General features: G+C 44.3%; 1 protein-coding gene across 1 annotated transcript in view; it reads left to right on the forward strand.

The window, feature by feature from the left end:
- LOC125345467 (cytoplasmic FMR1-interacting protein 2-like) overlaps positions 1-27,697 on the forward strand; it is a gene marked incomplete at its 3' end in the record, with an annotated part of 52,323 nt that overhangs the window by 17,421 nt on the left and 7,205 nt on the right. The window contains 2 exon segments of the mRNA XM_048337614.1: positions 947-1,023; positions 3,370-3,555. Of these exon segments, the coding sequence (XP_048193571.1) occupies positions 947-1,023; positions 3,370-3,555 (263 nt within the window).

Below are 27,697 nucleotides of genomic sequence, written 5' to 3' on the forward strand. Positions count from 1 at the left end.
AGCGGTTTATTTAATCCAAGGTGGTTTTTTTTCTGATGGGGAGGGCGGCCAAAGGAGCCTTTATATTTCTAACTATGTCATTATAATCAGATTTGCAAAGCAAAGTAAAAAAAAAAAAAAGCAAATATCAAAGAACAGTGTTAGAAAAAAAAAAAACCAAGATGGTCTATGGGCAGTGATGGAGGCGGGTAGCTGGAGGGGACGAGCCCAGTGAGTGAGTACACAGCCCGGGAAGCTTCCCATCCCTTCCCGCACAGGCTGCGAGTCAGGGGTCAGCTGAAGAGCAGAACCCTGGGGGGGGGGGACGGGGGAGGGGGAGGGGCTGGTTCCTTATTGAGCTCTGCGTGACTTGGTGTGTGCACACCAGTCCTGGGGCTTGAACTCAGGGACTCCATCACGCTCTCATTATTTGCCTTTTCACTCAAGGCTGGTGTGCTGCCACTTGAATCCTAACTTACTTTCCTTCTGGCTTTTGAGTGGTTTGTTGGACATAAGAGTCTCACAGACTTAGTCCTGCCTGGGCTGGCTTTGAACCACAATCCTCAGATCTCAGCCTCCTGAGTAGCTAGGGTGACAGGCGTGAACTTTGCTCTATCTGTTAACTGAGCACCGTGATTACAAGGGGTAAACGGACTTGCCTGGACACAGACTCCCTCCCTCTTTCCTTTCCTTCCTCCCTCCCTTCCTTCCCCCCCTTCCCTCCTTCTTTCCTCTCCTTCCCTTCCTTCCCTCCCTCCTTCCTTCTTTCCTCCCTTCCTCCCTCCCTCTCTTCTCCTCCCCTCTCTTTTCTTTCTTTTCTTTTTTCCCCTTTTCTCTATCAAAGCTGTCATGCAGCCCAGAACACTCTTGGGGTAAGCCGGCCCGAGCTGCCCAATCCCCGGCCCTCGAGTGAGTGTGACAGCAGGCCGGGCGCTGCCGTGTTGACATTCCCTGCTTCCCTCCACAGGTGAACCTGTGTTTTGATCAGTTTGTCTACAAGCTGGCCCACCAGATCTTTGCCTGCTACAAGGCCATGGCGGGCAGGTAGGAGAGCCAGGCTGAAGGCAGCCATCTTTCCCAACACCGTGTCTAGAAGGCATGGCTCCCTGCTCCCCCCTTGGCGAGGAAAAAGGGGGCAGAAATGGTGCTCACTTCATGGGGCAGAGAGAAGCAGACAAGAGCAAAGATACGCAGAGGCAAGGAAGTTTCTGTAGTGTCTCATGAAGAAAGGCTTATGGGAAACAGTAAATAGGTGATTACGGGGAGCGGGGCTGGAAAAGCAGTGTGAAAAGAAAGCAGTATGTTCCAGGAAACTGCAGGCAGAAGCGATTTCCTGTGCAAAGTCACTGGCAGAAATAACAAAAATTGTAGAGCCTGCATGCCTGCCTGGTTTGGGGGGGTTTGTGTCAGTTTTTGTCCCGCCCGCAGCCACAAGAGGGCACTGCGAGGAGATGGGAGGGGAAGAGATCAGCACTGATGATGCATTTAGCTATTTAGCCTGGGAGGAAGGAAAGGAAGGGAGAAAGGGAGGAAGGAAAGGAGGGAGGGCGAGGGGGAGGGAGGAAGGAAGGGTTTCAAGGTAACTGCAAGGTAATTTGCTGTTTTTTTTTATTCTCTCAAATTTTTATTATCAAACTGATGTACAGAGAGGTTACAGTATCATACGTTGGGCATTGGATACATTTCTTGTACTGTTTGTTGCCTTGTCCCTCATGCCCCCTCCCTCCCCCCTTTCCCTCCCCCCCCCCAGGTGTTCAGTTCACTTACACCAAACAGTTTTGCAAGTATTGCTTTTGTAGTTATTTCTCTTTTTTTACCCTGTGTCTCTCAAATTTGGTATTCCCTTTGAATTTCCTACTTCCAATACCAGTAAACACTGTTTCCAATATACTCAGATAAGATTACAGAGATAGTGTAGGTACAACCATAGGAAGGTGATACAAGAACATCATCAATAATAGAAACTACACATACACATAGGACGTTGAAAGTAGTTACAACTGTGATATATCAATTGTTTCCATAACATGGAGTTCATTTCACTTAGCATCATCTTATGTGTTCCTAAGGGTATAGCTATTGGGCCTTGTGATGCTCTGCTATGGCTTGCCTAAACCTGTACTAATTATTCCCAATAAGGGAGGCCATAGAGTCCATGTTTCTTTGGGTCTGGCTCACTTCACTTAGTATAACTTTTTCCAAGTCCTTCCATTTCCTTACAAATGGAACAATGTCATTCTTTCTGATAGAGGCATAAAATTCCATTGTGTATATGTACCACATTTTCCTGATCCATTCATCTATGGAGGGGCATCTGGGTTGGTTCCAGATTCTCGCTATGACAAATTGTGCTGCGATGAACATTGTTGTGCTGGTGGCATTACTGTGATTTTGTTTGTGGGCTTTTGGATAGATACCCAACAGTGGGGCTGCTGGGTCATAGGGGAGTTCTATATTGAGCCTTCTGAGGAATCTCCATACTGCTTGCCAGAGTGGCTGAACCAGTTTACATTCCCATTTTCTTTGGCATTGCTTGTGGGGCTTGAACTCAGGGCCTGGGCGCTGTCCCTGAGCTCTTTAGCTCAAGGCCGTTGCTCTTCCACTTTGAGCCACAGCACGGTGGTTCGTTGGAGATTAAGAGTCTCACGAGGACTTTTCTGCCCAGGCTGGCTTCAAACCACGATCCTCCGATCGCAGCCTCCTGAGTAGCTTGGATGACAGGCGTGAGCCACCGCCGCCCAGTGAATTCCCGGGATTTAAGAACCCTGAGGACAAATTCACATTTTTTCCGTCAGCACCGAAGTGCGGGTGAATGCCACCAGCCGTGCGTGCGCACACAGACGATGGGAATGGGAAATGCCGTGCCGTGCGTGTGTGCACACGTGTGTGTGTGTGAACGTTGTGTGTATGTACACCCTCGGAGCCTCACACTCTGGCTCAGCTCTTTCGCTCGGGACTGGCGCTCGACCACTTGAGCCACACCTCCACCCCCGGCTTTTTGCTGAGGAGCTGTAAATGCAAGTCTCCTGGAGCTGTGTCCCCCAGGGTGGCTTCAAGCCACCATGCTCCGATCTCGGCCCTGTGAGTCGCTAGGATGACAGGTGTAAGCCACCGGCGCCCGCCCCTCTGCATCTAGAATGTTCCCCGGGTGATACTAAGCATAGACTCCATCATGTTACGATATATGAATAAATAAAAGAGGCAAGTGGCCCATCTGTAACCTGGACTTTCTTTTTTTTGTTGTTTGTTTTTTTCTGTTCTGAGCTCCTGGCGGGATCTAAGGGTCTGCAGAGAGAGAAGGCAGTGGATAGAACCCCGTGTGGGGCCAGGCAAGGGGGGTGCTATCTACCAGGGTGTTCAGTGGGTCTGTTTCACCCTGGTCCTTTCCAGCGTCCTCTTGGACAAACGCTTCCGGGCCGAGTGTAAGAATTACGGCGTCATCATCCCGTACCCACCCTCCAACCACTACGAGACGCTGCTGAAGCAGAGACACGTGCAGATATGGGGGGGGGCTCTAGAGAAGATGGCGCAGAGCTGCAACGTCGGGGGTGTGCCAGGGAATTGCCCAGTGGCAGGGTGGGGGGAGTCCCGGACCCAGGTAAATCCTAGTGCAAACCTTACAGGCTTGGCTACGTGATAGGGTTCCCCTGCCATCCCCGGCTTGCCCCGGGAGATCAGGAACCCCCAAACCGAAGCTGCAGAGCCCCACTTTCTGCCCATTGCCAAGCCCAAGTGAAATAACAAGAAAATAAAACTCTTCATTTAATGGAAAGTTTTTGTTTGCATGACATCCATCACCCACGATGCATTATTGATGTCCATGTTGGTTAGCTAAGGTTCAGCTCTCTGACATAAAAATTTTTAGCGAAGAGAAAATGCACAGGATGGGTGGTGACAGGCTGGGAGAAGAAGACGGTTTAGCAGTCTTGATCTTCTATTACCTTTTCGTGGTGTTGTTGCAGGAGCTTGATCTCAAGGCCTCAGTCCCTCCCTTGGCACTCTACCCATGAGCCACACTTCCAGCTCTGGGGTTTTGCCGGTTGCATGGAGATAAGAGTCTCGTTGACTTTCCTGCCCAAGCTGTGTTTTAACTGCAATCCTCAGATCTCAGCTTCCCAAATAACTAGGATTAAAGTTTTGTGCCATGAATGTCCAGCTGTTGGATTGGAATGGACAGGGTGATGCACACGGTGAGAGTAAAACATTCTAGAACAAAACTAGAACTAATAATTTCTATTCAGCAGGTCTCTTGAAGAGACAGAAAAGTGAAGTAACTGAAGAGGAAGACAAGAGATATTTTTTAAAAAATTCCTCAGTAAAAAGCAAATTTAAGACCACACTTTCAATCAAAATAGTCTGTATTTAATGTGAAGTGAACTTGATCAGGAGAGTACCATACAACTTTTATGTGCTGTTTAAAGCATTGCATACACAGGAACAGCGAACGTTACACCTGCCACGAAAGTAAAACTCAGATGAATCCAAAGGCTGGCTTATGCTAACACACACTGCTGGGTTCCCAATAAGAATGATAGCAAAACTTTTATAAAGCCTAAATACTAGAAACTCCTATTAAGCAGTATGTTTTCACTCTGTAAAATAGGACACCAGTTGTATTTATTGATGCTGGGTATATTAACTATGTTGATATTTTCGTTATTGCTTGCATGGCAGAGACATGATATAGATCTGGTCTTTGATTAATGAGGAATCACAATAATTGCAACTTATTTTTAACTGCCATTCAGGTTACACATTCGGATGCAGAACAACGTGTGCATTCTGTATGATTTGATTGAAGTAAAAGGGGATTTTTAGTGAAAGCCTTCCATTTTTTCAGCAGTTCTCTGGAGGACTCCCCCCGCCCCCCCAATACCAAGCTTAGCACAAAACCTGAGCAAATTCCTTTAAGATTGGAGGCCTGGGTAGCCGCTAGGCGAGTGTCATAAAATGTGATCTTTCATTTTCACGCAGTTTGCACGCTGGGCTCGCCTCACGCCGGCTTCTCCATGCAGAATGCCTTGGGGTCGAACCAAGTAACTCAGAGCATGGAGGAGAGCGATGGCCTTCACCGGAATGAGGTGGTAGCTGAGATTTGTGGAGCTCGTGTTCAAACCGGGGAGGGGGCGGGCGGCGGGCGGCCCGGGCCGTGCTGGGGTAGGGGTGGGGGGGGGGGGACACGGAATTCTCTTCTACGTTCTGAGGCGCGGGGACGCAAGCGTGGACCGCTGGGCAAAGCACGCACGGGGCCGCCCATGAGATGGCATGGACGGGGAGGCGGAGATCAGAGGGTCTTGGTTCGAAGCCAACCCCGGCAGGAAGGTCCACGAGAGCCTCAGCCAGCGGCGCACCCGGCTCAGCAGGAGCTCGGGGCCAGAGTTCAAGCCCAGCCAAGGTGCCCAGGGACAGGAGCGCTGCTGGATCCTCCCCAGAGGCCAGGAAGGAGCAGCGGCTGGATCCTCCCCAGAGGCCAGGAAGGAGCAGCTGCTGGATCCTCCCCAGAGGCCAGGAAGGAGCAGCTGCTGGATCCTCCCCAGAGGCCAGGAAGGAGCAGCTGCTGGATCCTCCCCAGAGGCCACGACGGAGCAGCGGCTGGATCCTCCCCAGAGGCCAGGATGGAGCAGGGGCTGGGTCTTCCCCAGACGCCAGGGTCGAGCCTGGAAGGAGGGAAGGACGAGCGCTTCCTCTCCTGTGTTCCCAGGCAAGCGTGCGTGCGTGGGGCGCGTGCGCACCGGGCTTTGCGCAGGGAAGGAAGGAACGCACCCCACGGTCACGCAGGCCGGCGCTGGGTTTGCACGGCCGCCGTTGGATACCGGCCTTTGGAGACACCATGGCCGCGCGCAGGTGCCACGCGTGCTGACTCCGCGCTGTCCACGCTGCCGGTCCACCCCCCTCACCCCCCCCACACCGTGCTGTCCACGCCGCCCCACTACAGTGGTAGTTGTTTCCTGAAAGAGATGCCTGATGTAAAGGAGCAAATATCAGGGCAGAAGGACAAGATATGAGAAAAAGGTACAATGATACGTACAAGATACAAGTTCTGATGAGAGAGATGTTTTAGTAAACAGTGGGATACGTTCACAGACAAAACTGCAGGAAAAAAAGTGGAATCATTGCACAGAAAGAAAAGAATCTGCACAAGTTCTCATTATGAAAAGCTCTGATGGATTTCATGTCAAAAATGGAACAGAAAACCATAAGGATAGAGCAATGCCACTGAAATCATGAGAGCTCTTGAGATTTGATGTGAGGTATATGTCTAGAAAATACGCTTTTTCTTAAATAAGGAAAACACCCTACGGAAAATGAGCCAAGGCATGGAAGGACTTCATCAAGTAAAATATGACAACAGGAGATGGCAAGCACATATTTTACAAATACAGTAATGAAAGAATTGGTGAAGGGTTGTCCACTGAAAGAGAAGGTAGTATGTCCAAACAAAAGATTTGAGTTATTAGGTTTTTTTATTTCAATTATACTTTTAGGTTGTTTTTTTTTTATAATAGTATATGCATACGTGGTTATAAGAAATAATGCAAATAGATCTTAGGTAAATTTGTAAATCTTATGGGACAACTATGGGACAAATCTCAATTATACTTTAATAGTGTCAAGACACTTATCTCCATTTCTACAGTTGTTCCAATGGTTGAAGTTTTTTATATATATTGTTTAATCTTTGGGATATTTCTGTTATCTTCAAATATAATTCTAATGAGTAACCAATGAATAACAAATTCTTAAGAATAACACATCCTATCTACTAAGTTAGATACTAGAAAGTCATATACTCTTAAAAGAACCTGTGATGTCAGAACACAAGAGCAAATGACTAGAAGATGGAAAGTGATTGCTCCCATTCAGAAAAAACAGCTAGGTGGTGAAGGGACTTAGGAGACACCCCCCCGCCCCCCCAAAAAAAGACAAAGTGATCAGGATTTGATATCAGCTGAGCTGGCGTCAGATACTAAGGTCATGAAATACGCTGCATCAAGACCTTTGGGAATATTAATCCTAAGAAGGCTTCCACTGGAAAACAGATTTCAGTTAACAAGACACCTAGAAAAGCACTGACTTGGGGAGAGATGATAGTACCAGCTACACAGTTACTATGTTCAATGAAGACAAAGAATGAGTGGAAGAACCTGGGTGGCGTTGGGCACCACTCGGGTGATGAACTAAGTTCTATTTAAGATTTGTCCTATGATCCACTGTATATTATAAAATAGATCTTAATAGGAAAATATACTAAGTGAATACTACTTAACATAATAATGTATGAACAGATGTATAAGATTAAAAAGAATGGCTAAGCTGGATGCTGGTGGCTCATGCCAAAATACTCAGGAGGCTGAGATCTTGAGGATTTTAGTTTGAAGCTGGTCTGGGCAGAAAAGTCCCCATGAGACTCATCTTCAAATAACCATTCAAAAATGTGGAAGTGGAGATGTGGCTGAGTTACTAATTTGCTAGTCTTGAGCAGAAAGAGGCTCAGAGACAACACCCAGACCCTGAGTTCAAGGCTCCTGAATGACCCAGAAAAAGACTATTACATTATTTATTATTTTAATATATATTTATATATACTTATATATAAAATATATATTTTTACTATTAAATTATATTTCTACTATATCTAATATTACTCTTAATTCAGTATTAGCAAAGTTGTAATATTTTAATAGCATCATTTATACTTGGTCATTTAATTATATTAAGTTATATTTATGTTATATTTAACTTATTTAATCATGTAGGTTAATACAATTTTAGTATTGGCATTTTAATCTAACATTGTTTAATTCTATTTAATATATCAATTGCATGTTACTAAATTACTATATCAAATCTTATTTAAATTTTGTCAAATTACTTTTTTTTGGTTTGTTTTGTTTTTTTGGCCAGTCCTAGGCCGTGAACTCAGGGCCTGAGCACTGTCCCTGGCTTCTTTTTTGCTCAAGGTTAGCACTCTGCCACTTGAGCCACAGCGCCACTTCTGGCCATTTTCAGTATATGTGGTGCTGAGGAATCGAACCCAGGGCCTCATATATACGACACAAGCACTCTTGCCACTAGGCCATAGTTGGGTTATATGGCAGTAAGGAAATTGTCTAGCATCTTCTGGTTCTTTTCCAGTGTAAGACTCTGCCACCAGAGTAGGAAGTGTGCAAGTTTTTCTTTTGCTTGAAGAAGCAGACACTCTATGGACTTATCTTGATGTGACTCACTTCCGTCCATCACTCCCCAAGGATACTTATCTCTTTTCTCCTCCTTCCTAACGAATTTCCTTCTACAATCCTGAACCTTCCTAGGTTTCACTTACACAGTGAAAAATGAAGGATATAATGCCTCCTTTTGTAATTATTCAGATTCTTTTTGCCCCAGGGTAACTGCCATTGGCTTGGGTTCGCTTTGTTCTCTTGGGGGGAATTACATTCACCACAGGTAGCATGAGTTTTCTCGGGTGTGAGATGAGGCTAGTGACTGGGGAGACATTAGATCATCACAATTCCCTACCTGTCCTTGGGGTTACACCTGGTCCCAGGAGATGGGGTTTGGCTCAAGAGTGGAAGTAAATGGAGAACACATGTGTCACCATTCCCCTCCCAAGGGGCCCTCAAAGTGGCCAGGTGCCCCTTAGGAGTGGTCTCTATCTCATTGCACCTGGGTACTGTCTTTTCAATCAGAGAATGTGGAAGCAAAAGGGATGCTCTAAGCAGCGTGCCGACGGCTCACACTTATAATCCTAGCTACTCGGGAGCCTGAGATCTGAGGGTTATGGTTCAATCAGCCTGGGTAGAAAAGTACCCAGGAGATTCTTACCTCTGATTGACCACCAGAAAATGAAGTGGTGCTGAGGCTCAAAGTGGTAGAGTCCTAGCCTTGAGTGAAAAAACTCAGGAACAGCACCCAGGCCCTGGGTTCAACCCCCACAATTGACCCCCCCCCAAAAAAAAATGAACAGGAAGTGATGCTCTGAGGCCTGAAAATGCAGAGGACAAAAATGGACTTGTTACTCAATTTTCTGACAGAACTGAAGAAAACTTCTGGTGGCCCTGAATCTTAGAACTAAGCCTGCTCCACTAGACTCATCCCATCATGGGAAGAATATCCCAAGCTATGTCGATCCAAATGCTGTCATGTTTGCCAGAGGCAGAGGAGGCAGGAAGAGGAAAGCTGTGGAGAACATGATTGTGTAGAGAGAAGCATTGAGAAAGAATGTTGGGTACCTTTAATCATCTGGTAGTTATTACTATGTCACTAATTATGAAGGGGGTACACACTTCTTGTTTTCATTCCATTCTACCTGCTTTGGTCTTCAGAGCAGTTGCAAACCATATACTTCCTAGGAACTTTTACCATTGGGTCTTTTGTTAAGGAGTTTCCCTACCTGAATAGTCTTCCTCATCACTAGTCCAGTCATATTCCTGCATATCCCAGGCTTTGGAGACCCAAACGGTTGTTAGAAATTTATTAGAGACACTAAGTCAATCACTGATTCTACATTAGACCACCTTATAGTATATGTGCCCTATGTTGTTTGGATGTGGTTTGGGCCCAAACTGGCACATTTTGGGGTCTTGTTCCTGAGAGTTAACAATGTTGGGAGTTGGAGAGACCTTTCACGAGTAAGGCCTCACACAGTTCTTAGTGCCATGTGGGATTGCCACCTGGGTGATTTATGTCCTTTGACCAGGTGTTTATTCATTCTCCAGAGTATGATGCACACTAATTACAAGAAAGCCTCTAAATCCATAGCACGTCCTCCGAGTTCATGTCACCTCTCTCTCCCTAATATGCAACAATATATGGCTAAAAATATCTGGGATCAGCATGGCTAGGCGCACCAAGAGACCAAACACTTCTACGTCTCTCACCATCCATGTCCTCCTCTTGAACATGACTCAGTCCATCCTCACTGTCACTTCCACTTCCTCCTGCGTCGTCCTGCAATGGCAAGAAAGCCGTGCCTGTGAGCACAAGACTGCGCTGTCTCCTGTGCACAGGTGTGTGCATTTGGTGACATCAGAGAGCAGATGAGAAAGAGATCAAGGCAGGACAACCCAAAATTTCACAGTAAAACAACTGCTGCAAAGAAGCACAAGATATCCTTGACCTAGGCAAAGTGAGAGTATTAGGAGGCTTGAGCTCAGGACCTGAGCACTGACCCTGAGCTTCTTTTATTGAAGACTAGCACTCTACCATGAGCCACAGCACCACTTCCGGCCTTGTCTGTATATGTGGTGCTGAGGAATCAAACCTAGGACTTCATGCCTGCTAGGCAAGCTCTCTACCACTAAGCCACCTTCCCAGCCCATGGATAACACTTTGTTTGGAAGAAAAATGCTTCTCTAATTAAAGTTCATAGTGACATACATTGCCTGCCGGGCCAGCCGGCAGGGGGACAAGAATCCTGACTGAGGGGCGGCGGGGATAAGGAAAAGGAAAAATAAGGCAAGAGAAAAAAGACAAGAGACAAAGATGGGGTACGGGAGGTCTGCAGCCGCAAGGTTGAACCTCAAGACTGCAGCAACAGTTTATTCCAACTCCCAGCTTATATGCAGTTTTGGAACCAGGGAATAGCATAGGACATAGAACATAAAGAGGCTTTGAAGTTTGCAACATTTGATTACAGTAGACACAGGACAAGGTTGATTAACATAGGAATCTACTCCAGCGGACATAGCAAGGTGGGGACATAGCAAAGCAATTCCGGATAGTGGCTGTGAACAAATGTCCTTGCCTTTAGCATATCCTGGCGGTAACAGCACAGCCAGAGGTGATAATGAACCTAGGTGCAGGTTTGGCTCCCGACATCTTGGCGACATCGGCACAGCCAGAGGTCAGGATGAGCTTAGCTGCTAGCTCGGCTCCCGACAGTTCCCCCGTCTTTTTATTAAAAGAAGCGAACCCGCCTGTCTTAGGTGGGGTGGGTACCTCAGCCTGCCTTACCCGTCTTAGGGAACAACTTCAGAGCAGTGCTGAAGGCCCTGTCTTAGGTCGGTCTAAGGCTGGCACCGCCTCATACCCGTCTCTGGCTGCGGTTCCTCTCAGGGGAAATTCATTTACTTGGAGCTTGACCTTATGCAGCTGGCTGGCTAAACTCATGAAAGAGTTTTGCAATCTGCGTACAATGCAAGGAAGGCATAGGAAAGCCATCAGCAAAAGTATCCCGGGGCCGAGCAATGTCATTAGCAGCCCCTTAACATTAGTTAAGGAAGGGACATACTGTTGAAGTTGTTCAAACAGTTTTTTTGCTGTTTCTGCCACTTTGAAGTCCAAAGGTGGAGCTTGTTCTAGTCCGGCTATTTGTCTATGGAGTTGAAAGAGATCTAAGGACAAGTTATTATGGTGCCAAATACCATTTAGATGTGCTACAACTTGTTCCCAAGGATAGCTCGACCCATTATACTTATGGAGGGTCACACAAATAAAGTCAAACACAGCATGACAGCGTACCCGTTGCAAAGTTTGTAAGGCACGAATTTGTTCTCCCAGTGATAACACAGATTCATATAATGCTTCTAACTTTTGTTCTACCTTATCATCAATCCTGCCTTGAAAGTGCAGGGCTTGCATGGTATTATAAGCAAGCTGATTAACATGGTGAGCTGTCTGCACATTTTGTGTTAAAGCCACAGTAGCCGCTGCAGCAGAGGCAGCTAAGGAAATAAAGGCTAAAATTCCTACAAATAGTCTAGGGCGCATAAGTTCTTTTAAATGTTTTAACACTTGAATACCTGTTTCTGCATACCAAGCTTCAGATAAGTTTACAGGAAGCATAACAAATGGTGGTTGCTTAATAATAATTACAGAATCAGTAAGACCACTATACAAGAAATTTGTAAAAGAACAGTTAGTGCAGGTAACATTGAAATACATGGCTCCTATAGAAATATTAAAAGGTCCATACATAATAGCATAAGGGGGTGTTACACAACTCATAATATTTTTTAAAGAAGTAGAAGTGGGCCAGGAGATATTATTCAGAGCAGCCACTAACATCCAGACATGGCGTTGAGGGTGTCCATTCATCCACCACAGACCTGGGTTGAACTTGTTGGTGAGATTAGTTCCAGACCAGTCCATCAGCTAAGAATTAGTTCGCTGATCTGTTGACATGGACGAACACCTCAGCTCCCTCCCAGGTCGCAGGGTACACAATCGGTGGGTCTGGCACGTAAGCCCAGTGGGTCAGCCCTTGTACCGTTCCACAATGCAAACACAACGCTCAGGTAGCCAGCGGGCATCATTTTCATCCTGTGAAAAAACACAGACATGTCCTCGACCCCATGTCATTACCGGATCGGGCCTGTGCCAAGCACTTGTTAAAGGATCTCTCCACTTAACTTGGGCAAAAGCTCTTTGCTCTCTCTTTTCCCAGAACCGCTGTGCTGCGGAATGGCCATTGAAATCCAAATTTAAAAAATTTTGTATGAATAAAGTATGAGAAAGTATATTAACAGGAGAGAAGGGGTATAGTTCCCCCCCTTTTAATTTAGAAATTTGGTGTTTTAACAAACCGTTGGCCCGTTTGACAATTCCTTGACCATGAGGATTATAGGGGATTCCTGTAGAGTGAACAATTTGGTAAGATTTGCAAAAAGTTTGAAAAGTTTGTCCAACATATCCTGGACCATTATCAGTTTTAATTTGTTTAGGAAGTCCCATAGTAGCAAAGCAGCGTAAGGCATGGGAGATACAATGTTTGCCAGCTTCCCCGCTAAGAGGAGTAGCCATAATAAAATTAGAGTAAGTATCTATTGTAACATGGACAAAGCGGAGCTGTCTAAAAGAGAGGATGTGGGTAACATCCATTTGCCACACATGGTTAGCCTCTAAGCCTCTAAGCCTCGAGGATTAATCCCATTGGTGGGCACAGGCAGGAAGGTAGCACAGTTGGGACAAGTTTTTACAATTTGACGAGCTGCCTCATGAGTAATATGAAATTGCTGACGTAAGGCACGACTGTTTTGATGGTGGGCAGCATGTGATTGCTTTGCCAAGTCAATTTGAGAAAGAAAAATTTGGGTAGCCTCATCCGTAATAGCATTGCCCTCACTTAATGGTAAGAAGAGGCAAAGTGAAGTAACTTGTTAGAGGGATAATGATGTGAAATTGTGCCCACAAAATTGGCCCAAGCAATGGCTCAGGAATCACAATGAGTATAAAGCCATTTTTGCTGTTGTAAAGTATAGGGGATATAAATAACCTGTGGATCTCGTCCAAGATACTTACAAGATTCCACACAGCACATATGGACTAAGGTGGCTACCAATTTATAATAAGGAATTAATACTTTTGAAGGAGTAGCAGGCAAGGAAAGCCACAAAAGGGGTCCTTTCTGCCAGAGGACCGCTGTTGGAGAATGAGGTGTAGTTAAAATATAAGCTTCCCAAGGGGCTGAGTAATCTATATAATTTATATGTTGGGAAGAAATGGCAGAAATTACTATGCTCAAGGCTTCTGCTGCTTTAGTTGTCATTTCTCTGGGAGATGTAGGGTCAGGGTCCCCCTTTAATAGATCAAACAAGGGTTTTAATTTAGCTGTGGACTATTTAAGATAAGGGTGAAGCCAATTAATATCTCCCAGAAATTTTTGAAAATCATGCAAAGTACGCAAATGAGAAGTCTTAACCTGTAATTTCTGACTAGTAAAATAATAAGGACCCAAAATATGACCAAGATAAGTATACGGAGGATGCTCTTGCACCTTTTCACTAGCTATTATTAACCCAAAAGAGGTGAGATCTTGTTTTAACTGTCCAAGGAGTCTTATCCAATAAAGCCCCTTTTTATTTCCAAATAAAGCAAAAGGAGAACAAAAGGAGTAGAGTTTACTTGTAAGTTGCTAAGAATTGACCAACAAGTAGTTCCCAGAGTTTTGTTGTAACACTTAAAGAACAGCTGACTGAATGGGATCCATGTGCCATTAAATCAAATCATATTATTTAACCTTACCTTACTGGCACGTGAAAGAGAAAACAAATGAATAACAATAAAAGTCTCAGCTTCAGTGGATCTGAAGTGGCTGTGTCTTCCATCCCAAATTAGCAGGCCAGCAGGAGAGATGGTTTGCATCTGGATAATTCTTTAGTAGAGTTCCCTGGATAGGCTGTCACATTTCCTGCTTGTTGCCTGTAAATTTCTACATAGACTGGTTAAGGGCATTTTTAAACAGATTTTAGAAGGCTTGGGCCTTTAACCATCCTTCTAGTCACAAAATCCACACAGATTGAAGGCCAACCAAGTCTGCTCTCTGTAGCAGCCAGGGCAGTTTCTGAGTCACAAACAACTCCCAGTTTGGAAGCCGACTGTGGAGGCAGCTTTCTGTAGCCATAGACTGCCACGGTCCACTCAGCTAGCACACATGTCAACCTGTATCCTATAAAGCAAAATGTTAATTTTGGGGTCCGGAAAATTTAGGTTAATAGTCACACCTGTGCAGTTATTTCGAAATGACTCTGGTCCCTTGATCTTAAAGAGTTTGAGAGCACCGCGAAAAAAGAGAAAAAAAATGGAGAAGCAAAATCTTAATCTATACCAAAGAATTGTCAGGATTAGATGTACACTTGACTCTTAGCATAGATAGACATAAAGAATAACGCACTGGTTGTACATCATTGCACTTATATCATGTGCTGTATATTAAAACCTTTTGGAGTTTTTCTTAGACACATTTGTTTGCTCCCAAACATATCAGTTTAGGCTTAAAACCTGTTTTTTGTTTTGTTTTTAAGTTTTACCAACACATAGACATAGACATAGACATACATACACATACAGACAATGTGCACACGTTTTGGGGCGCGCTTAGAATTGTTCTTTAATTGGCCATGTAAGTTTTTCTGGAATTCCAGTGGCAAATGATATTATTTTGCCTATATTCTAGAACCACGTGGTTAGATAGTAAACAAACAAACAAAACAAAAAACCTTTTCAGCAAACCAAAATTTTCAGATCATCTGAGAAGCCACATTTTGAGAAACCAGTTTAGCTCACAAAGGGAGTATATGGGAGACAGGATATGAACACAGACAGTGAGCTCACAGTAAGACACCTTCATCTTCTAGCATTTGAATTGTAAGGCACCTTTGAAATGCAAGGTTACAGGACTCTGCCCAGCCTCCAGGAATTTGGCATGCTTGTTACCTGGGGGATGGGCAGGCTTTCACTCCATCCAATCCTATTGTCTACCATGTGCTCAATGCTAGAGAAAGTTTATGATTTAGCCAAACAAGCAGAATTTAACTGAATCTCCAAAACTTAAACATCAATAACAAGAATAGAAAACCTTTGAGTCTTTTAAAGCAGATGTTAAACAAATATCAATACCCATCCTATGTCACAGGCAGGCAGGCCGAGTTTAGAGGGAGACAGAAAAAGAGACAGAGAGAACTTCATCTGCCTGAGCGCTCATAGAAGTTAAGTAAGTCCTGCAAAATATTCCAAATATATATGATTGGGCTCAAATTTGAGCAGCTTTCCTGAAACAATTTAGATTTGATGAGCAACCAGCTGAGCTGAACTAGAGATCAGTTGTCTCCAAACACCCACAATTGCTGATCTCCTTGACCTAGCCCAGTGGATTTATGGAAAATGTAAGCTCCAGGCTAATGGTCACTCACCCTGGTTGGGGTTTCAAATCTGTCCTGGTGGATGGAAATAGAGCGCTCGGTCAGGAGAAGTTACCACGGTGGTGTTAGCATTTCCCTAGCCTCAGGTCCCTTCCCCCTGCTAGCAGCCTGCACCTAGGAGAGCTGTAAGTCTGCCAGGACTCCCTTTAAAGGAGTTTGTTGTTCTGGATGAAGCTGTGATAATAGAGCTATAACTGATTTTAACATATTTTCAACATAGGTCAATCTATCTTTAGTAGGCTCATTGCATAATTTTTCCTCAGTGTCTGAGCCATCTGAGTCTTCCTTACTATCTAGCCTAGTGGGTTCAGGTCTTTGTTAATTTTCTCAGCTCTTTCCAGGCAGCAGCATACGCTCCCAGAGCTGGGCAACACTCATCAGGTCCCTGTTCAGTTTCTCCAATCCACTGATCGATTTTAATCTGTTCATGCCTAAGATCTAAGCAATCTCGGACCAGATACCAAAGAATAATAGCATCCACTGAGGTTTTCTCAGGGCCAGTTGCATCATAATGTTCCCTTTTTCTTTTTTTCAATTTTCTAACAAGTTTCTAAGTTATTGGTTCCTTCCTCCAGGAACTGGGGGCATGCTTTCTCAATAAAATAAAAGAAACGTTCTAAGTTACATTGGCCAACTTTCACTGCCCGGGCATTAAGCATGCCTTTGGGGGCCTGCATGTATAGCATGCGGCTATTACCTTGTCCCATAATTTATTACTCCCGACAATACACTCTCCTCCCGCTCTCCTTCCCAACTATTCGGACGTCCTTACCAGAGCGGGGGTCACCTGCCGACGATCCCAGGCCTTCAGGTCCCTGTTCAGGCGCCAAACCTGCCGGGCCAGCTGGCAGGGGGACAAGAATCCTGACTGAGGGGCGGCGGGGATAAGGAAAAGGAAAAATAAGGCAAGAGAAAAAAGACAAGAGACAAAGATGGGGTACGGGAGGTCTGCAGCCGCAAGGTTGAACCTCAAGACTGCAGCAACAGTTTATTCCAACTCCCAGCTTATATGCAGTTTTGGAACCAGGGAATAGCATAGGATTGTTAAAATTCCAGAACATAAAGAGGCTTTGAAGTTTGCAACATTTGATTACAGTAGACACAGGACAAGGTTGATTAACATAGGAATCTACTCCAGCAGACATAGCAAGGTGGGGACATAGCAAAGCAATTCCGGATAGTGGCTGTGAACAAATGTCCTTGCCTTTAGCATATCCTGGCGGTAACAGCACAGCCAGAGGTGATAATGAACCTAGGTGCAGGTTTGGCTCCCGACATCTTGTCGACATCGGCACAGCCAGAGGTCAGGATGAGCTTAGCTGCTAGCTCGGCTCCCGACAACATTGTAAATGATGGAGGCCAATTTTGAATGCTGTCTCCAATCAGATCTCAGTTGGAAAATACCTCTCCATTGCTATTCCATTGTGTGTGTGTGTGTGTGTGTGTGTGTGTGTGTGTGTGTGTGTGTGTGTGTGTGTAAGGAAAATGTCATCCATAATTCACCTACTCTTCCATAAGATACCTATTCAACTCTCCATATTTGGCTAAAGTGGCAGAGTGTTAGCCTTGAGCAAAACAAAGCCAGGGACTGCTCAGGCCCTGAGTCCAAGGCCCAGGACTGGCAAAAAACAAACAAACAATTTTACCACAGAAAAAGAAAAATCAGGAAGCAATGCTTTTATTCCCCACAAAGACACGACACTTACTGAAGATTTTGTCTGCTCATCATCGTTTGTCCCGAGTCGAGGAAGAGAATTCTGAATGGTTTCAGAGGCTACTAGGAAGACACAGGTGGATGGTCAGTACAATGACAGCGTTGCTTGAAATCATTATCATTAGTTGGGTTAACTTGAGTCAAGAATAGAAAGATGGTTGAGGAGAAGAGCAAAGAAACCTCATCGGTGAAAAATGGGTTCAAGTGTGAGAACACACTAGCTGGGCACTAGTGGCTCATGCCTCTAGTCCTAGATATTGAGGAGGCTGAGATCTTAGGATTCTAGTTCAAAGCCAGCCAGGGCAGGAAAGTCCTTGAGATTATTTCCTTGAATTAACCACCACAAAACTGGAAGTAGAGCTGTGTAACTCAAAGTGGTAGATTGATAGCCTCGAGCAGAAAAAAAAAGAGCTCAGCAACAGTGTCCAGACCTGGGGTTCAAATCCAACAATGGACAAAACAAAAGGTATGGGGCAGGGAAAGAATGCATGCTCTGCTTCAATGAACACCTTCCCTTTCAGAAGCTGAAACCAATTTCTACTAGCTTGGTACTGTCATACCTGTCTACTCATTTGGAATTCTTTGTATCGAAGACAACAGTTATTAGGAGACCTGTTTTAAACCTTAATAGTCTTTCTCTTCCCTATACCTCCTAATCCATTCTCAGTGGGTAAACGGCATATAAAAAAACAAAAACAAAAACAATGAACTGATGCCATTAGCAAAATTTACTACCATGTCATTTGGTTACTGATGTGGAAAATGTGTGTGTGAGGCGGGGGGGGTGTACATGTACTTCAAGCAAGTAGCCTCCAAACTCACAAGTCTTTCTGGGATTGGGAAGGAGGTAGATAGGAATGCCATCTAACCCAGGTGTCCTAGAGACTGGAAGTTTGGGGGCTATACACAGAAATTGCAATCAAGATGAACCTTGTGGGGCTGGGAATATGGCCTACTGGCAAGAGTGCTTGCCTCATATACATGAAGCCCTGGGTTCGATTCCCCAGCACCACATATATAGGAAACGGCCAGAAGTGGTGCTGTGGCTCAAATGGTAGAGTGCTATCCTTGAGCAAAAAGAAGCCAGGGACAGTGCTCAGGCCCTGAGCTCAAGCCCCAGGACTGGCAAAAAAAAAAAGATGAACCTTGTGTTACTTGTCACTGTAACACGTGTCAGTGTGTGCTGGAAATGTGGCTCCATGGTAGAGTGCTTGCCTAGCATGCATGAATCCCTGGATTCAATTCCTCAGCACCACATACACAGGAAAAGCCAGAAGTGGTGCTGTGACTCCAGTGGTAGAGTGCTAGTCTTGAGCTGAAGAGATGAGGAACAGTGACTAGGCCCTGAGTTCAAGCCCTATGACCGACCAAAAACCAACCAACCAACCAAAGAATGCATTGGTAACGGATTACTTTGGAAAACTTTACATTGGTATTGCCTGTGGATGTGGATTTTATAGTGAAATGAACCCTCAAACATATATTGACAAACTTTCCATTTACAACCAACCATACACCAAAATGACCTAGCTGCTTTGAGGGAAAAAATGGAGATGGCCAGAAGTTCTGTTTTTTTCTTTACCACAGTCCTGCTCATACTCGCCTCATATACATGGAGCCCTGGGTTCGATTCCTCAGCACCACGCAAATAGAAAACAGCCAGAAGTGGTGCTATGGCTCAAGTGGCAGAGTGCTAGCCTTGAGCAAAAAGAAGCCAGGGACAGTGCTCAGGCCCTGAGTTCAAGCCCCAGGACTGGCCAAAGAAAAAAAATCATTAGAGAAATTGGTATTGGGGAGGATGAAAACACACTAGGACAATGTGGTAAGTAAATTGGAACTAGACCATTCAATGGGCAGCATTGAGAAAGTCAGCATGTACATACTTTTGCAGCAACTGTTCAAGTTTCCCATCTCGCAGTAGTGTAGGTATCACTCTGAGAGCACCCCAACTGCCTCTGCTAGGATGCTCAATGTGGAGTGACAGTTAGGTTGGAAGGCATCCCCACATCCCCAGGGTGACAGGCCCTCGTAGAATGCTCACCATCAGCCTCTGACACATGGCCATAGGACAGTACAGGTTTTGATTCAAAATTGAATTTATCAGATACATAGATTACCATACTGGGAATATGAAATTGTTTTCTAAAAAGTGAAATATATAATCTACACAATGAAAATGTGTTCAGATGTGCCATTAAGAGTAGATGTTGCGGGCTGGGAATATGGCCTAGTGGCAAGAGTGCTTGCCTCCTACACATGAAGCTCTCGGTTAGATTCCCCAGCACCACATGTATGGAAAACGGCCAGAAGGGGCGCTGTGGCTCAGGTGGCAGAGTGCTAGCCATGAGTGGGAAGAAGCCAGGGACAGTGCTCAGGCTCTGAGTCCAAGGCCCAGGACTGGCCAAAAAAAAAAAAAAACCAAAAGAGTAGATGTTGCGCTGGGCCCTGGTGGATCACACCTGTAATCCCAGCTACTTAGGAGCTTGAGATCTGAGGATCAGGGTTCCAAGCCAGCCCGGAAAGGAAAGTCTGAGAGACTATCTCCAAGGAACCTCAAGAAAACGAGAAGTGGTGCTGTGGTTCAAGAGGTAGATCACTAGACTTGAGCTGAAGAGCTCCGGGACAGTACCCAGGCTCAGAGTTCAAGCCTATGACTAACAAAAATAAAAAATTAAAATAAAGGGCTGGGAATATGGCCTTGTGGCAAGAGCGCTTGCCTCCTATACATGAAGCCCTGGGTCTGATTCCCCAGCACCACATGCATAGAAAATGGCCAGAAGTGGTGCTGTGGCTCAAGTGGCAGAGTGCTAGCCTTGAGCAAAAAGAAGCCAGGGACAGTGCTCAGGTCCTGAGATCAAGCCCCAGGACTGGCAAAAAAATAATAATAAATAAATTAAAATTAAAAAGAATTGTGAAAAGTAACTGCTGAGGCTTAGGGATTTTAAATGTAGTGGCCCAGGATTGTGAATCAGGTTATCTACCAGGCTTGGTTATTTTTGAGAGAGGGCCTCTCTTGTACATGAGCTGGCCTAGATCCTCCTGTTTGTCCTAGCTTCTGTTACTGAGAACACAGCATGTCACTCTGGATTGAAGCAGTTTCCAGACAGACTCTAGGGTGTGAGCCGGTCTTGAAACACAATCTCCCAAATCTACTTCCCATGTGGTTAATGTGACAGTCTTGATTCACTAAACCTTGCTAGATTTGGGTTTTGACATTGGCATTCAGAAGAGTTTGGCCAGTGATTCTCCTCTCGTGGATTATCTATTTCTACATTTATTGTCAACCTTCTCTTGAGTTGATGAAAGCAGTATGGTTGTGCACCTTTGTGTTTATTCTCCAAAAGGAAATCTGCAATATCGATATTAGAAAATGTTCATTTTTCTAAATGTACATCATTTTAGGACAGCTGGCATCAAAGAGGAATCAACATAAAAATTGAGCGATATTATAAATGTAAGAAATATACTTAAAAATCATTAGAGAGGACTGGGAATGTGGCTTAACGGTAGAGTGCTTGCCTAGCATGCATGAAGTCCTGGGTTCAATTCCTCAGTACCACATACACAGAAAAAGCTGGAAATGGCACTGTGACTCAAGTGGTAGAGTGCTAGTCTTGAGCAAAAAGCCAGGGTCAGTGCTCAAGCCCTGAGTTCAAGCCCCAGGACTGGCCAAAGAAAAAAAATCATTAGTGAAATTGGTATTGGGGAGGATGAAAACACACTAAGACAATGTGGTAAGTAAATTGGAACTAGACCACTCAAAGGGCAGCATTGAGAATGTCAGCATGTATATACTTCTGCAGCAACAGTTCAGGTTTCCCATCTCGCAGTAGTGTAGGTATCCCTCTGAGAGCACCTCAACTCTGCCTCTGCTAGGAAGCTCAAAGCAGACTGACAGTTGGCTTGGAAGGCATCCCCACATCCCTATGGTGAGAGGCCCTCGTAGAATGCTCACCATCAGCCGCTGACACACGGCAGCTGGCCATAGGACAGTACAGGTTTTGATTCAAATCTGAATTATCAGACACATAGACACAGAGTTCAAGCCCCAGGACCAACTCATGTCTTCGTGACATACTAGAGAGTCTCACTCTTTTATTGGGATGAGGAATTTTAGTGCCAGGAAAGACTTTGCCTTCTTAAGTCCAGAAAAACCCATCACTTCATTTCCTGTCCTTTATACCCTCAAGTAATTGAATAGATTCTTTTGACTCACTCTTGCCACTAGGCCATATCCCCAGCCTCACTGGGATTTTAATATTGTGGATTCCACAAACTAGAAACCTGGTCTGATTTCTATATTGAGCAATCAAAAAGACTCTGAAATCAAGAATTTGCTTTGTAGAATAAGACTGAAACAATAGCATTTGGTCAGCTCAACCGGATCCTCCTTTAAGCACCAGCCTTAAGCTGTTTTCCTGGACAAAACTTTAGTCTGAATGACCATGACAGAAATAAAATAGCCCCAGAAGCCCCTATAGCTTCAGGCAGCTGCCAATGATCCAGATTGTCCCCTCATGTTTCCTTTAATCTGTTGGAGAAGAACAGGTTCTGGGATCCCCTCACATTTCCTTTCATAACTATACCCTCATCTTTACTGGCTCAAGTCCAGGTTTACATTGAGAATCTGAGAAGTCAGGAGTATATTTCATATAGCATATAATAACCAAATTACATGTTTGGGAGAGGGAAAATTCTAAACACTTGTGGAATATGTACCAATGAAAACTTCATTTTATAATCATTATGATTATTATTAGGAGGAGGAGTATCATTAAGTAGTGGGGCAAAGGAGTTTCCATTTGATCAAGAAGTTTATGAATACAATACCAATATTTTCAATGCCACCCCTTTCAATATTCTGACCCATCCCTCCTCTACTCACCCTTCCTCTCACTCTTCTTATACTTTTTTTATGTTTGCCCATCCTGGGGTTTGAACTCAGGGCTTGTGCACCGTCCCTGGCTTCTTCTTGCTCAAGGCTAGCACTCTACCACTTGAGCCACAGCGCCACTTCCGGCTTGTTCTGTTTATGTGGTGCTGAAGAATCGAATTCAGAACTTCATGTAAGCATTCTACTGCTAAGCCACATTCCCAGCCTTAAAAGAGATTCTTTCGTTGCTAAACTATACTCTGTATAGTTTGTGTATACTGTGTATTTAGGCCCAACAGCATGAATTGTGATCCAATCTGAAAGTTCTCTGACATGTTGTTACTATGGTGATGTGATCATATACATATTTTCCTGGAACGGAATGTCACTGTCTCTGTTGAGTTGTTAAAGCTCAAGTAGCAGAGACTTTTTTGTAGCAGATTGGTTTCATTGCCATAATTTCACTATAGGAAACTTAATTTGCTGCGGAAATGGTATATCAGTATTTCCCATTCAGTGTTGTCCCTTCAATTGGATTAGTTAATGTCTCAAAATAATACTCTAAAAAGTTTCCCTGGATTATAACAGAAAGTTAAAATTGTATTTTAGTATTATTTCATTATTCAGTTCATGTATTTAAATCTTCTATCCAATACCTTGTCTTTAATCATTTCTTCATTAATAATATACATTAATTCCCAATACAAACTGCACTAACGAAGTTTTGCCAAATATTTCAAAAAGTTAAAATGACAAACTATTTTGTGCTGCTCAGGGACTGGGTGCTGTCCTTGTGCTGCTTTTGCTCAAGGCTGGTGCTCTATCAATTGAGCTACAGCTACATTGCTGGCTTTTTGGTAGTTTATTGGTGACAAGAGTCTCACAGACCTTACTGAGACTGGCTTCAAACCATGATCCTTAGAACAGCCTCCTCAGTAGCTAGAATTACAGATGTCTAGGCCACTAGCACCTGGAAATAGCCTTTTCTAATGCAGGCTTCCACATAATTTAGATTCCATAAATTGCAATAATTAATTTCAGCAAATTGGTATGGATACAGAGGGAGGGGTCATTTTGAGACTTTGGACACAACAGAGCATGCCTGTTTTGTGTTCTAGTTCTTCCTAAAGAAGAATCAGCAATCCAACAGGGAGAGGTAAATTGACGTTTCTTAGCTTGAGATACGAATGTTACTACCATATTTTAAATGTTTTCATTAACATAATATATAAGAATAAGAACGATTGTACATTTACTATGTTAAGGGCATTAAGAATCTTGTCATACAATCCTCTTCTAATTAGTGCAAAGAAAATTGTAGATATGAGGTCAGGATCACATTAAGAGGCCTTTTCACTTGAAAAAAAGTCTTGTTCTTATTTCAGGTTAAGTGTTTTATCTTTTTGTTGTTGTTTGCCAGTCCTGGGTCTTGAACTCAGGGCCTGGGCACTGTCCCTGAGCTGCTTTTGCTCAAGGCTCCTACTAGGAGTGCTCTGCCACTTGAGCCATAGCGCTACTTCTAGCCTATTCTGTGTGTGTGGTACTGAGGAATCAAACCCAGGGCTTTATGCATGCTAGGCAAGCACTCTACCACTAAGCTACATTCCCAGCCAAGAGTTTCATCATTTTCACTCAAATGTTTTCAGATAGAATAACCATAAAAAGTGTTAGCCTTTGATAGAAGTAGCTCAGCGTGTTTGGAGTGTAGCCTAGGAATAAAGCACTCAAAAGGGACTCCACTTCTACAGAAGGATGCACCATCAGTTCCAAATCTACAGAAGGATGCACCATCAGCTCCAAATCTGGCATGTGAACCTAACACAGTGGGACTAATACAGCAGGGCCTGCCCCTCTGCTCAGATTGGTTGAGCTCAGCTCAATCTGTAAAGGATGCTATGCCTCAAATAACAGTAGGCCACAAAAACTCAAGGAGATTCAAACAGGATGTCTTCTTTAATGTGCACCTTTAAAGAGATGGAAGCAAAATGTAACTACCCAGGGCCAGGCCACCTAGCCAAACTTTTTAGAAAAAAAGACCTAATAATTCCCACAAGATTAATAGAAAGGAATCCAATTCGTTGGATAGAAAAGGCACATGATTTCCATAGATGCCCCCTACTATTGCTTCTGGGGCTTTGGTGATTTGACCTTGTTCCCCAAAAGTTCATGAGTTTCATAGCACAATATGCTAGCATTGTTGCTATGGAACTTCAGCCCAGGAAGGCTTGAATAAATGAATGGAACAAGACTAATGACATCAATACGGTATAAGTTATTGTTCACAAGAAGGACCATTATAAAGCCATAGTCACCATACATACTCAAACATTTCTCCACATAGCTGTCTGCCCTTCATTCTCTCTGCCATCCATGCTGTGCTATTGTGTTAGGGATCATCTCAGGAGGCAAAACAAGTGGTGCTGTCTGATCTTGGGCATTGAATCAGCAAAGGGATGAACTATCCATTCTTTAAAAAGCATCTAATCTCTGACATTTTCTTTTGACACCAAATCATAAGAGACTATTTCGGGGGGTGGGAATATGGCCTACTGGTAAAGTGTTTGCCTTGTATACATGAAGCCTTGGGTTTGATTCCTCAGCACCACATATACATAGGAAAAATCCGGAAGTGGCACTGTGGCTCAAGAGGTAGAGTGATAGCCTTGAGCAAAAAGAAGTGTTGGCAACAAAACTGGCAACACGACTGGCAACAAAAACAAAACAAATAAAGAGACTATTTCGGGGCCACTGATTTGGATACTCTTTTCCATCCTAGTACTTCAAAGAGATTTGCAACCAAGATTCACCAAGATCTAGACTTAGTTTCTCTTTATTTCTGTAATTGCAGGTAGCCTCAAGGAAGAGGAGAATTTGTATGTTTTCTGGAATCACTAGCTGTAGATATGCAGTGTGTAAAATATGCATTGTAATATACAGTATAAATATGCAGTGTGTAGATATACATTGTACAAATATTGGCTTGCTTTTCTTTAGCACAACCTTGATGTGAACTTTCTGGTGGGAATAAGGGTTGGGAGTTTGTACAAAGAAGTGATTTTCTTTCTTCTTCTTATACTTCCCCCGCAATCCTGGGGCTTGGACTCAGGGCCTGGGCACTGCCCTTGGCTCCTTTTTGCTCAAGGTTAGCACTCAACCTCTTGAGCCACAGAACAACTTCTGCCTTTTTCTATGTATATGGTGCTGAGGAATCGAACACAGGGCTTCATGCATGCTAAGCAAGCATTCTACCACTAAGTCACATTCCCAGCCCTTCACTTGATCATGAGAAGCACTCATTTCTTTTTTTTTTTTCTTTTTTCTTTTTGCCAGTCCTGGGGCTTGGACTGATAGCTTTGGAGCACCGTCACCACCAGGGGTTGTGAACACCACCCAAAGTCCTGACCCTGAAGAGTCTGCTTTCCAGAGATCTAAGCATCCAACCAAGAGATTCCAGCACTGTGGCAATCTTGACCCCAATAGAAAGTGTAGAAGCCAGGATGGTAGGTGAACTGTGATTTCTTCCTGACATTACCCTAGAAGGATGCACCTCAGAATCTCTGGGAGGGACAGAAGCTGGGATACTGAAGACATGGTATTTTCCCTCCACCCTCAGAGACAACCCAAGTCTACCTCGCACTGCCTTGAGCATTCTCATAGCTTTACCTTTGTCCACCTCTAGGTCATCTGTCCTCACCATAATAAGCACAGTGGTAAGTGTGCATTTTTTCCTGCTTCTTTGTAACCATCTTATCCTTCCTTCTCTTTTCTATCCTCTCCATGAATGTTCAAGTTCATGTACTTTTTTCTTCTTTCAGTTTACCAGATCTCAAATATCCTTATATGTTGTCCCACACTACAAAGAGCTCAGTCCTTTTCACAACATCACTGTCTGGACCACGGACAGCCAAATTTGCTTTGGCTTGTTTCATATGAGCTCTGGACCAAACCAAGCAAATTCCCTTATAGCAATCAGTCTAAATGACAAGTTCCTTATCGAAAGTTTGTTATCAAGACTCCATGTGGGATGGTGGAAGTTAGTTTGGGTCCTGGATTGGGCCAGCACTCAAAGCAGGAGATGTTAGAATAGGGGATGTCATGCAGGCGCCTCCGGACAGGAAGGAACAGTCCACAACAGGCCTGGAGCCCCAGGGAATGGGGAGGGGAGTGACCCAGGGAGAAGCTGTGCTTGAGAGCTCAGGGTGGGAACAGCCCAGCGGCCCCCAGGGAAAGCTCAGGGCAGGTGCTAAGTCTTCCCAGCAATCGCCCACCTGGGGGCTTCAGGTCGCTGCCCTTTCAGCAGATTTTGTTGCTGCCATTTTACTGGGTCCTGGAACTGGAACTCTCTGGGCCTAGGTGCTGTCCCTGAGCTTTTGTGGTCCAGCCTAGTACTCCACTAGTGAAGCCATAGCTCCACTTCTGGCCCTTTGGGGTTCATTAGAGATAAAAGTCTCTCAGACTTTTCCTGCCCAGGCTGGTTTTAAATTGCAGCCTCCTGAGTAGCTGAGATTATAGATGTGAGCCACCAGCACCTGACTAAAACCGATTTTTTTTCTACATTTCCTTTTTCTGAGCCTCAAGTTTCTCACCCATAAAATGGATATAAATAGGTGTACATACCAGTAGTGACCATTTCTGCAGCATTCCTTTGTGTGAAGACCAGTGTTAAGTATTTTACATGTATGCTTAGGGTTTTTGTCTCAAAACATGTTGGGGGGGGTCACTTCATTTATTACCCAGAAGTTATTAAGCCAGAGGTGGAACTGTGGCTCAAGTGGTAGAATGCTAGCCTTGAGTGGAAAAAGCTAAGGGACAATGTCTACGCCCCTAAGCTCAAGCCCCAATACTGAGGGGCTGGAGAGAGGGAGAGGAGAGGGGAGGGTGAGACAGATAGGAGAGGAGAAAGAATGAACGAACAAGATTAAAGGCAGAGGGCTGGGAATATGGCCTATTGGCAAGAGTGTTTGCTTTGTATACATGAAACCCTGGGTTGATTGCCCAGCACCACATATATAGAAAATGGCCAGAGGTGGCACTGTGGCTCAAGTGGCAGAGTGCTAGCCTTGAGCAAAAAGGAAGCCAGGGACAGTGTTCAGGCCCTGAGTCCAAGGCCCAGTACTGGCCAAAAAAAAAAAAAAAAAGATTAAAGGCAAAGAAGTCAAGCCTTGCAATAGGTGCATTCTCAACTATGGCAACCAGAGGGTAGCAAAGACAGGCAAAGGAATCAGCCTTAATTTCAATGAAAAAAAAAAAATATATATATATATATATTTTGGTGGGGGGGCTAGCTACAAATTTACTATTGCATCATGACCCTAAGAATTTGAGTTTTATGTGTCAAATGATTTACAATCATTAACTAGGTAAATTCTCATCATAAACCTATGAGATGATTTCTTTTTCTTTTTCTTTTTTTTAAGATCTGAGACTGGGACTTGATACCTGATCCTTGGCTGGCCCTCTACTAACTGAGCCACGCCTACAACTCCAAGATTT

Source organism: Perognathus longimembris, unplaced genomic scaffold (assembly GCF_023159225.1).
Source record: "Perognathus longimembris pacificus isolate PPM17 unplaced genomic scaffold, ASM2315922v1 HiC_scaffold_5665, whole genome shotgun sequence".
Classification (NCBI taxonomy): Eukaryota; Metazoa; Chordata; class Mammalia; order Rodentia; family Heteromyidae; genus Perognathus; species Perognathus longimembris.